Source organism: Podarcis gaigeae (genome assembly GCF_964106915.1).
Source record: "Podarcis gaigeae genome assembly, chromosome: 11".
Classification (NCBI taxonomy): Eukaryota; Metazoa; Chordata; class Lepidosauria; order Squamata; family Lacertidae; genus Podarcis; species Podarcis gaigeae.
The window spans coordinates 42,850,980-42,863,637 of record NC_139687.1 but is presented as its reverse complement, the minus strand read 5'-3'; the positions used below and the strand labels follow the sequence as shown (position 1 = coordinate 42,863,637).

At 40.3% G+C, this 12,658-nt stretch overlaps 1 protein-coding gene across 5 annotated transcripts in view; it reads right to left on the bottom strand.

Moving 5' to 3' along the window:
- ARL15 (ARF like GTPase 15) overlaps nucleotides 1-12,658 on the bottom strand; it is a 188,032-nt gene that overhangs the window by 131,238 nt on the left and 44,136 nt on the right. The window contains exons 1-2 of one of the 5 annotated variants that reach the window (XM_083703702.1): nucleotides 7,376-7,391; nucleotides 2,027-2,083 (exon numbers count right to left, since the gene is read on the bottom strand). The exons of 3 other annotated variants lie outside the window; for them this stretch is intronic. In XM_083703702.1, the coding sequence (XP_083559828.1) occupies nucleotides 2,027-2,080 (54 nt within the window). In that variant the 5' untranslated portion in view covers nucleotides 2,081-2,083; nucleotides 7,376-7,391. Of the gene's footprint in view, nucleotides 1-2,026; nucleotides 2,084-7,375; nucleotides 7,392-12,658 lie in introns of those variants that run through there. One more of the 5 variants, XM_083703701.1, reaches the window with a different exon arrangement.

The following is a 12,658-nucleotide window of genomic DNA, read 5'->3' as shown; positions in this document are numbered from 1 at the left end:
CCCCCCCCCCAATTATGTTTTTATTGTAATTTTACTGGTGTTAGCCGCCCTGAGCCCAGTTCTGGCCAGGGAGGGCAGGGTATAAATAAAAATTTGTTATTTATTATTATAAGCTGCCTCCTTCCTGTAATGTTCCTTTATTATATATGTGCACTGTGGTCATAAGCACTAAATACTGCCAAGGTAAACTGAACAATCACAAGGAGTATGTGGACATTGCTTCCAAACTACATTTGTGCATACCATCATGTGTAGGCAATATCCACATCCACAATTGGGACAAGTGCTCCTGGTGAAGGCAATGCACAGTAGTGTCTCAAAGCTGACTGCTTATGTGTGGCAGGTCCCAAACTAAATGGATAACATATGGAATAGGGAGAGAATGTGGGATGGGCCAAGAACAGTTCCTTCCTACAGCAGTGCTTCACCTTCCAGGAGGCTGGCAATGTTGGCATAGAAAGTAATTGTATGATATACCCATGCCATTGGGTCTCCCCATTTTAAATGCATGAACTCTCATGTGAAAGCAACAACCATGCTGCACAGTAATATAAGAATCAGTATTCAGTTGTCTGTCTATAGTTGGTGAGCCAGTTGATATTGAATACACAGAAGACAGAGATGCTTATGGTGATTGGAGAAGTAGATATTTCTATCCTGGATGAAGACACACTGCCCCAAAGCAACAAGTTCACAGCTTGGAGGTATTTCTGAAATCCAGAAATACAGGTGCTGATGGTGGTGGCAGATAGTTGATGATGCTTGATTCTGATAGAAAGTGCAATGCCAAAATGTACCCCATCCAGAAAATAAGGACATTGGTACTGTTTTAAATGCCCGATTTCACTACGGTAAGGCGCTTTACATAGACCGGCTCTGGAAGACAGTCCAAAACTGCTGTTGCTTTAGACTGAGGTGGTACAGCTTTTATCCAGTGCTAATACAATTCAATAATATTACTGGTAACCACTTAGCTTTCCAGGATCGATTCAAAGTGCTGCTTTGCACCTTTAAAAAACCAGGACTCTATAAAACCTTAGGAACACTATTTCCATTCCAGCGCTTTCAGTTCAGTTAACAATGCCCTATTGCAGGTGTAGTCATCAGAAGTGAGGATGCTTGCTACAAGCAGTGCAACCCTATTTGGTCCCCTCAACAGATAATTCCCCACCCCCCATATCAATCACATGCAAGATCTGTTCAATCAGTGCTTTTGGCAGAGCCATAAATATTGTGGTGTGTTTGGACATGTCTTGGGTTATAACTGGGACAGCACTAGTTTGCCTTTTGCTCAATGCTTGTAGGGTGTGATATAATTGCTATGATTTGTAGGTATATGGGACGCGGGTGGCGCTGTGGATTAAACCACAGAGCCTAGGACTTGCTGATCAGAAGGTCAGCGGTTCGAATCCCCGCAACAGGGTGAGCTCCCGTTGCTCAGTCCCTGCTCCTGCCAACCTAGCAGTTCGAAAGAATGTCAAAGTGCAAGTAGATAAATAGGTACTGCTCCGGTGGGAAGGTAAACGGTGTTTCCGTGCACTGCTCTGGTTCACCAGAAGTGGCTTAGTCATGCTGGCCACATGACCCGGAAGCTGTACGCAGGCTCCCTCGGCCAGTAAAGCAAGATGAGCACCACAACCCCAGAGTCTGTCACGAATGGACCTAATGGTCAGGGGTCCCTTTACCTTTATAGATATGCTCTATTATAGCTGTGTAATTTATATTTCTAGCTTTAAGTCAAAATGTTGTGAATTGCCTTGGAAGTATTTGTATCCTCAAAAAGGGAATATACATGAGTAATGATGGAATAATAACAACAACAACAACAACAACTTAAGGAACTTGTGTAAATGTATAAAGCCAAACACTTCACCACATGAAGCCAACTTCTACAGGACACAATTTAAGCACAATACACTGGCTGGAAATACAGAATAGCTACAACAGAGGATCTAAGGCACAAATACTAGAATTCACTTTGCAAGACTCGAGCATACATTGCATCAAAAGATGGCATATTGCTTACCGTGTAAATGCCAACTCTACAAACAGCATATGAAAGCTGGATACATCCAGACATTCTCTAAAGAAATTGAAATACAGTATTACCAAGTATTATTAGTGCTGGGGGAAGGGACGGAATGAGAAATAAAAGTGTGCTTTTTTTCTTCTGAAACACAGGTTTATGCCACATGTTTTTTCCCATCGTAAGTTTAATCTTGGGAGGCTGCAGGAATTTTTTAATAATGGTGCTCAAAGGTTGGCCAGAATAACAGGCTCCAATTCCTCCCACTGTACCACCATATTTTGAAAGAAGTTGTGTGTGCCTAGTCTAGTTTAAAACTGTGTTTATCATCACAGGGCTTTGTGTTTGTTTTTTTTACCGCCCATAAAAATATTTTAGCTTTCATATGATTACGTTTTGCAGTGAACCCCTGAGCACCTAAATACGAAAAAGCGACATAGAAATAAGTTATCCACATTATTTTTTCATACAGCACTACTAAGGCAGGCTCATAAAAGCACTTCATTCCAAGAAGTGTTATGTGAATAGTTTGTCCCAAACAAAAAACATATATATGTACGCATGCAGACATCATATGCCATTAAGTTGCCTAGAAGAAGGAAAGGCATCTTAGATCAGAAGCTCAAACACAGCCCTGTCAGGGGCTACTATATTCCTTGCTTATATGGCCTCATCTCCCCCCCCCCCCAAACTCTTGCTAGAGCTCTGCTTCAAGTGGTTATATGAATGAGACAATATATTTCAGAAAGACATAAACGAGTTTTCATAACCTGGTTTGGCAATACCATGTATTTCTTAAAGATAGACCAGTTTTTGAGAAATGTCCCACTTTCAGGGACAGCAGAAAACTAAAAATCACTTTGGTGTCTTAAAAATATAAATTTTTCTCCTTCACAGTTTGAAAGTTTAAGCTACCATTTTACATTGAGATTTTATGTATGAGTGCAGGCCTGATAGGTGGCACAGCACACAATAGACTAAACCTGCACAGTGTGTTGGGGAGTCCATGATCTGTGCTACTAATTGCTTCCTTAGTAAATGTGAGAGATATCGCAGGCCACAAAAATGGTTCCTTTTTGGTCCTGATTGATTAGTTCATTTTTTATCCTGATCGGTCATGGAAGAACAGTATTTTGATCCATTTTGCCTGACTGACAGTTGACAAGGAGGAGGAGCAAATATATATTGGTACACAAGAGCAGAGGATTACAGAACAAATTTGTGCCTTTGAAGTTGCAGCCCTACTTAGATTGTTAGCTCTTCTGCAGCGGGGAGTTAACCTTCTCTTCTGTTCCTATCTAGTACACTAGCTTACCTCCCTCTGTCTATATATTTCGATGTTAATTACTTTTTGGTTATTACATCATCTTTGATAGTGTGTAATTAAATAAGATATAATTAACAAACCAAAGTTACAAATTATAAGTTAAAATCAAACTTTTAGATTATATTGTGTACTGACAATGACTTTCCTGTCTTCCAAATATAATTAAAAGTTGAGCTTTAAAGACTTGTATCTAGCATGCATCTGATTTCTGGATGAAAAAAACCAGATTGTAACTGTATTAGATTGTTCTAAGGCTACTATTAGCAATTGCTTTAGTTAGTTGGATTGTTTGCTGTCACAGAAAACAACTTGCTTTTGGTGTGCATATTTCTGTTAAACAAGCTTTTAAGAAAGAAAATGTAGCAAGTATATGCAATACTGAAATTTCTCCCAGCCCTCAATTTTCCAGTACAAGGAAATTTCAGCTAAATTTCAACATGACGAAGCTTAGTACGAGAATTTTAGAGTTATTGTTTTAGTAGGGAAGCCAACACATACAACAAAGGTTATATAACTTCAGTTTGAATTCATATTCAGCACACAATTAATTTGCTTTTGACCTTTAGCAAATGCTACAATAATAAGGCTTTTCAACTGCAAACAAAACCAATATAAATACAAAAGGAGTGTAACTTAAATATAAAACTTACTGTGTATCTGTACAACCTTGTGAATAACAAGACTAAAAATGTAATAAATATATTCAGCCATCACATACAAAAGGGAAAGGTTAAGTTTGTAATTAGTTTTACAAGAGGGCTGAAAGAACAAGTACAAGCAAGACTAAAGCTTCTCTATAGTAACTCCTTAACACAAACTGAGGTGGAATCTACACATATAAAAAAACACTATGAAAATTGTTTTTTTATATAAAAAAAGGTTTTGAAAAGTACATTGAATTTTGCATAGCTCACTCTCGCCATCTAGTGTCACATTTGTATATTGCACTTTGCAACACATTTAAAACATTTTATTTGGAGCTGTATAGCTGAATCCAGAGAAGTTTATTGCTTTCAGCAGCATTTTTGTAAAAAAAAAAGGGGGGAAACCACACAGCTAAAACATTATTAAAGGTGATTCCCCTCCAGAAATGAAATCAGCCTTATATAGAAAGTATTCCATATCTGACATATGTCACTATCCTATCTTTTCTGCTAAAACAAGCAGAAAAATCATTGTCTGCCAAGACGCTTGGCAATTTTCAAGTGGTCCATGGAGAAAAGAGTTTGGAAACACTGATCCATCTCAATTAGATACTTGAATCCTACACTAATGTTCACTTCTGCGAGGAGTGGTATAATTGACAAACATAAAACAAAAGTGAAAAGTCACTTGAATTCTGGTCAACAAGCACCTTTGCTTCCATTTGGGGTCTTTTCAGACGGCATTACTGTACTATCCAATCATCTGTAATCCTTCCTGCTCAAGACAGCATTGTTCTCCATGCATAGCTCAATAGCTCACAGCTCACTAGCTAAGTGTGGCGTGCCTGTGTCCTATGTCAGGTACAATCCTGAGTGTAGTGGCGGGGGGAAGGGAGAGATGTCTCTTGGCAACTGTAGGACTTGCAAAAACCACTGTCTAAACCTCATATCCAAGGTAAACTGTATATCAACAGATATCTTTTTAAATCTACAATTTTAATCCAGATGACATGGGCCATTTCTATTTTATCTTGCTGCTTTTCCATTTTTATCATGCTGTTTTTACTGTCCTAAGCATTTGTATTGTTATCTACTCCAACAAGCCTTTGAGCTGAAGAGTGGACCACTACGCATAACATAAAGTACCTTACATTGCACTATAAATCACCTGGAGATGTCCCATAGGAAGCAATTCATTAATAAAATAAATAATAATAGTAATATTCTTAAGTATTGATGAAGAACCAGTATTTTTAGTATCTGCTCTTACTTTAGCAGTTAATAATAGATTGATTTGAAACAGAGGGTCAGATTCCACTTCAAATACTTTGGATATACTGTTCACATAGATTATGAAATGGGTGAACAGGCCCATCTAACAATTTATCTGCAGCAAGCGGCTGCTATACCCATTAGCACAGTGGCTGAAACGGCTTAGAAATATCTAACTATATCCATAGGTGGGCTGGTTCAATGATTGCACTCTCAATGCATATACTGTAAAAATGCATAAGAAAGCCCTGGGGTTTTTTTTTTCCAGTGTGAACTACAGGCAATAGCAAACAGCGTGGGGGGGGGGGGGGACTACGCATTCCAAACATAATTAAGAAACAAAGAGAAGTTATCATAGAAAAGAATTTTTTTTTTACCGTTCAGCAGGCAGATTTGCTATGGTCAATTTTCACAATAGTATGCTGAACTACTGCAGCTTACGGTTTTGGAAAGACACATTAAGAAAGCTGGCAATATTTGCACAGGTATTATCAGTGAAACAGTTAGACGTACCAGCAATTAAACACTATGGAAATATATATTTTTAAATATATATTTTTGGTGTTTCCTGCTTGGCAGGGGGTTGGACTCGATGGCCCTTGTGGTCTATTCCAACTCTATGATTCTATGGAATGTTCCTCATATGGTAACCTCAGCTTCGCAGACTATATATGTAGGGCAGGCCTCACCTATCAGAACAGACCAACTGTCAGGGCAACGTGGACTGTTCTCTAGCTTCCAACTGTAGCCTAGGTAAGAGCCACTTATCTTTTCTAGAGATATTCCCCACAGCAATCTACAGTGTCGAACAGAGGACAGATCTTAGGTAGTCTGAAAGCCATACAAATAAATGCTTATTGCTAAAAGTATTCCTGTGGATAATGGGGTGTGAATTGCAGTTTTAGCCATGGATATTTATATTTTAATGTTTGTGTATTTTAAGCAGATTATGAAGAAAGTGAGTGAAGACTATCAAAACTATTGCAAGAAATTCCTATCGGCCTATGATGAGAAAATTGAGAAAGGGCAGGATAAATGTATGGTTATGAAAAGTAAGCAGGGCAATCCTTTACCCACTATTATAATTAAGGAGCATACAAATGTATATTGTATTTTTACATGCAACACAGATTTCTAAAGTTGTTTTCCTGAAACAGTAAATAATTAAAAGGTACCCTTTACCACAGGCTACAGCAAAGGGTTGCAACAGGTTTCAAAGAAAAACCATAGTAATTCATAAAATATTGGGTGTGTTTGCATGCTATGGCAAGCCATGGTTAATGGTTAACCATGAATGCACCGATTACTCCCACCCCAGCTCTCCCCTAGAGCAGGTGGAAGAAACAAAACACAATCCTTGGCATACATCCAAACTAGGTGTTGTACTCTGTTGGGCTCCAAAATAACCACAATCTAAGGCCAATGTCTGTTCATGGCTCACCAACTGTGGATTGTTTGGAGAAAAACAAACCAAAAGTCCAGTTTGGGGTGTAATAATGTTAAGCCAAGGATTGTGTTTTGTTGTTCCCACTTGCTGTACAAGAGGAGCAAAGTGGGAGCAATCTGCTTAACCATGGCTTGCCATGATGTGAACAAAGTCAACCAAGTGTGGCCATGTGTCCTACTCTGGAGAGCCTAAATCTCTTGTGATGATAAGAAAGTATAAAAAGGGGGAGCCCTAAGCTAAAAAAAAGTTCAACAACTGGTCTGCCCCAGGCTTGCTATGCTGCTGGGGAAAGCAGCAGAAAATGCTAGAAGTTTATGACCTTTATGATATTTTTAAAGTTACCTGGGTGGGGGGCTGTGTATAGCAGCAGTTCAACTAATTAAGGATTACATGGAATGAAAAGAGCCAGAAAATAACAAGAGTTTCAGTGGATGGTGGAAATATGTAATGGGAGACCTGTTTCCTGATTACAGTTACTTTTATTTTATTTTATTTATTTTATTTTATATTTTAGGACTTTCATGCTCTAAACTTAAAACAAAAAGACAGGCTTTCAAATGGAATATTGTGCTGTGTGTAAGTTAGGATTTCTTAAGAAAAGGTTCAATAACCGGCCAAAGTTTTCAATGGTGGGCCATTTTTAAGTTTCATTTACTTACAGTTTACTGCAGTTTTCTGCAAGGAGTTTACATGGTGAGCATGAAAGAGAAAACAAAACATTTGCACTCACAAGTTGTTTCAAGTTAAACATTCAAGACTGCCAGGCACCTTCATTTGATGCTTAATCAAAGCCTTGGAACAAGCAACAGGGAACTAAGTCATGATGCTATATTGTAACTATCCACACCAAGGAATGCTCTCAGAAATCATGCAGGAATAAATAAGCAATGTGTATCCACAGGGAGCCAGTGAGAGACTGTTTCCCCTGCAAACATAAAACCTAAGTTATCACTCCACAGAACTGAAGCCGATGCTTGATTCAACAGTAGATAAATATTACTGTTCTATAATGTTACTTAAGTTCCAAAGTCCAACCTGAAGATTCCTCTTGCAACGTATCCCATTATAAAATAGCTGCACTTTAAAAAACAGAAACAACAAGCTTTTGATTTAATTTTACTTGCATAAAAGATAAAGATTTTTTTGTTGCAATTCCTAATCACACAGGTGTGCACTGATTTAAGAACAGCCACAGGGGTATATCAGTAATAAAGTAGCAGCAGTATTTTCGTATCAGTATGCATTTGACTTTGGCAATGTGGGCAAGAGTTCTTCACTGGGAAAACAGGCATCAATTGTGTCTGGCCATCAAGGGGGATTTGCTCCCATACCCTTAGCATTTCTTAAATTGGCCATAGGCATGAGAAGAAATACAAAGGTGGAAGTATGATCCTCTTTTACCACCTTCCCTCCAGCAAGACGTAGAAGAGTCTGAATGCAGGCTATAGCCAAAAGCAAACAAAAAACAGACAGGTCTCAAAAACATTTTACAGTGGTACCTCTGGTTACGTACTTAATTCGTTCTGGAGGTCCGCTCTTAACCTGAAACTGTTCTTAACCTGAAGCACCACTTTAGCTAATGGGGCCTCCCACTGCTGCCGCACCGCTGGAGCACGATTTCTGTTCTCATCCTGAAGCAAAGTTCTTAACCCAAGGTACTATTTCTGGGTTAGCGGAGTCTGTAACCTGAAGCGTATGTAACCTGAAGCATATGTAACCCGAGGTACCACTGTATAGTACATATGATTAAAGTGCTGTAATACACACCACAGATACACAGAAATGACCAAAAACTCAGAAAAATGTTGGCCATGCCCTAACAGGCATGCACACTAGCTTCTGTGGCAGACCTCTACACCAAAAATATCTTACTGGTTTAATTGTACAAGTTTCTGAACATTGCTCTGCATAGGCACAGAAGCCAAATGTGTGAGAGCATAGAGACCAAGGACTGCTAAGTGTTGGAAACAAATTAGGTATCATTTAACTCCATGCTGAAAGCATGAAAACTGCACAGTTCAGGTGATCTCTCAATAATCCATGTCAACAACAGATGTGAAGAAGCTGGAGTTACCAAGAGTGACAACTGCCAAGGTGCATTGAACATACATACAACCTGCTTCAAATGAACCCTGATTATCCTCTGTAAACTAATCCAGCTCTTACTTGGTATAGTAGTATATTGAACACAAATGAGACTCAGAGGTCCCCAGTTGAGAGCTCACCGGGTGTCCTTTGGCAAGGCAGCACACTCTCAAGCCTCATCTGCACTATAAATTTAAAGCATTATCAAACTACTTTAAACAGTCATGGCTCCCACCCCACCCCCCAAAAAATGTCTGAACTGTAGTTCACAGACCTACAATTCTCAGACTTGTTTAACCATCAATACCTCTTCCCAGGGAACTCTTCCTTGACATCCAAAACAGGATAATCAATCAACATTATCATAAAAAGAAAATTATTTATGATACTCTGAAAATTATTATGTCTCTTCCAGCCTCCGCAGTGCGAAGCAGACACAACCAATCATTTCTATAAAAAGAGCTGAGGAAAAAGAAGGGGGGCAAAGAAACTCAATGAATACTACATGAAATTTATTTAATCTTATTTTCTGAGCTGTTGCTGAGTCTGCTTCTTCATATTTGTCATGTTTATCAAGGACTTATAAAAAATGAAGGTTTGTCAGAATTAAGAAGAGCTGCTCTACCCTTTCACATGTCAAATTGTCTCCTGATTTGATGTATTTCAAAACATGCATCTGGGTCTTATATTCAAGAGGTGTGCTCTCAGTCTACAAATCAGGACTTTCTTGTTCTCATTGTACAAAAATTATAATGATCCAATACTGTTTTATGATTATGATTATTTTCTTTATTAAACTGGTATGCCACCCTTCATCTGAAGATCACAAGATAGTTCACAACACAGAACTACAAAATGAACACACAAAATACATAACCAAAACAACAAACACCAAATAACCCTCCTCCCACAAACATATTTAAAAGGACATTGATTATTTAATCAGTCAAAGGCCTGGTAATTGAGAAATGTTTTTACCTGCCACCTAAAGGTATGCAATGAAGGCACCAGAAAAGCCTCTTGGGGAGAGCATTCCACAAATGCGGGGGCACCACAGAAAAGGCCTGTTCTTGTGTTACCACCCTCCGAACCTCTTATGGAGGAGGCACACAAAGAAAGGTCTCAGTTTATGATTGCAGGTTCTGTTGTTGTTTAGTCATTTAGTCGTGTCCGACTCTTTGTGACCCCATGGACCAGAGCACGCCAGGCACTGCTGTCTTCCACTGCCTCCCGCAGTTTGGTCAGACTCATGTTTGTAGCTTTGAGAACACCGTCCAACCATCTCGTCCTCTGTCGTCCCCTTCTCCTTGTGCCCTCCATCTTTCCCAACATCAGGGTCTTTTGCAGGGTCTAGCTTGGTTCTTATGGAGAAGGGCGGACCTTGAGGTATTGCTGTCCTGAGCCATTTAAGGCTTTATAGGTCAAATCCTGCACTTTGAATTAGGCCTGGAAACTGATCGGCAGCCAGTGCAGTTGGGCCAGAAACAGTGATGTATGCCCAAACCATCTGGCCCTGGTAAGCAAACTGCCCACCAAATTCTGCACCAGCTGAAATTTCTAAACTGTCATCGGAGGCAGCCTCACATATATAGTGTGTTAAGGTAATCTAACCTAAAGGTTAGCAGACCACAGACAACAATAGTTAGGCTATCTTTGTCCAGATAAGGGTGCAGCTGGGCCACCAGCCAAATCTGATGGAAAGCACTCCATGCTACCAAGGCAAGCTGAGCCTCAAGCAACAGTGATGGATCCAGGAGTACCTCCAAGCTATGCTACTCTCATTTTCCCATCTCCTGCCCTTGTGTTTTGCCAACTGACTCTTCAGAAAAGCCCTCTATCAAAAGTGTATCTGCAGTTGTCCAATTTTCCTAACTACAAACATGTAGCAAGCTTGCTGCAACCCCTCCACCACTCCCAAGGCAGATCACCAGTACTTTTAAAGAATTTGAACAAGGATGGCGAAAGCTTTGCCTGCAGATTTATTTTGAAGCTTTAAAATACATAGGAGCCCTGCAAAAAGACCAAAAAGATAGCTGGGAAGCTTTTATCAGGAGTGTGTCCTGTTGACATATTATATAATCACAAGAATGGCGCTGTGGGTAAAACCTCAGCGCCTAGGACTTGCCGATCGCATGGTCGGCGGTTCGAATCCCCGCAACGGGGTGCGCTCCCGTCGTTCGGTCCCAGCGCCTGCCAACCTAGCAGTTCGAAAGCACCTCCGGGTGCAAGTAGATAAATAGGGACCGCTTACCAGTGGGAAGGTAAACGGCGTTCCGTGTGCTGCACTGGCTCGCCAGATGCAGCTTGTCACGCTGACCCGGAAGTGTCTGCGGACAGCGCTGGCTCCCGGCCTATAGAGTGAGATGAGCGCACAACCCTAGAGTCTGGCAAGACTGGCCCGTACAGGCAGGGGTACCTTTACCTTTTACCTTTTTATGGGCATGTAAAACATTCCAGACCTATCACACACCATTTATCAGCACAACTTGCAGCTTAAAAATGCTCTTCATCTTACTTTGTCAACAATGTTGAATTGTGGTTAAATCACTCTATAATACCAACCTAAGATCAACACTGAATATATTCATTCTGCCATATTAACAGCATCTTTGCACAGTGTATGCCACGTGTGAGAAGTATTTGAAAATTACATCGTTGTAGGGAATTCCCACTCTTCCTATTCTCAGGAGTTGTTATTTTGATAGAAAGTTTCTGTTATTTAATCAATATCCCTTACTATTTTCAATCTTTCTACTTTCATGGAACCATTTCCATGTTAACCAGCTTACAAAGGGGAAGGCTATCCTAGAGCAAATATTTCAGGCTTGAAGGATCTATTTAAGAAAGAAACAAAAATCAACAGATTCAGGGCCAACTGCCTAAAGCATGGGTAGGCAAACTAAGGCCCAGGGGCCAGATTCGGCCCAATTGCCTTCTAAATCCGGCCTGTGGATGGTCCAGGAATCAGCGTGTTTTTACATGAGTATAATGTGTCCTTTTATTTGAAATATATCTCTGGGTTAGTTGTGGGGCCTGCCTGGTGTATTTACATGAGTAGAATGTGTGCTTTTATTAAAATACATCTTTGGGTTATTTGTGGGCCCTGGGAATTCGTTCATATTTTTTTTTTCCAAAATATAGACTGCCCCCCACCCCAGGTCTGAGGGACAGTGGTCTGGCCTCCTGCTGAAAAAGTTTGCTGACCCCTGGCCTAAAGCAAGTCATAAGCCTGGTTTTTATTTGGCACTTTTCTCTGTTTCATGGCTTTATTAGAGATATATTTTTGTTCTTGCATTATTGAGGGTTGACTAGGAATCAAATTTACATTAGTGAGTGTAGGGATAGGGGCTTCTCAATCAGCATCCTTTTCCCCTCCCAAAACTACAAGCCTTTTAGAGCTCTGGGGATTCTCCTGCATGACTCTAATCTTGCTGTTTGCTTCCTCTTCCATGAAATCAACATAACTGATGGCAGTGTGAGGTAGATGTCACCATCACCATGGTGACAGAGCTGGTGTCCAGGGCTACTCTGCACTCACCTCAGGCACAACGATGAGTGATGATGAGTGATCCGTCATAGCCAGGGGAACAAAATCAAAACTTGCCCTGTCATCTGCCCCCACAAGGATACAAGACTAGCCATGAACTCAGGCATCACTCTCCTCCTTGTGCTCCACCTCAAAACAGTGATCGACTGTAGGGTCTAATTACCAATTGGTGTTAACAATATGATTAGCATTTACAACATGTCCTTTTTAACAACTAAAAGCCAGATCCAGTGGTGGGGGGGAGTATCTGGATTGCAGCATCCAGGAGACGAGTGCTAAAGTTCACCCTCTGCAGCAGAGCTTTCCAAAC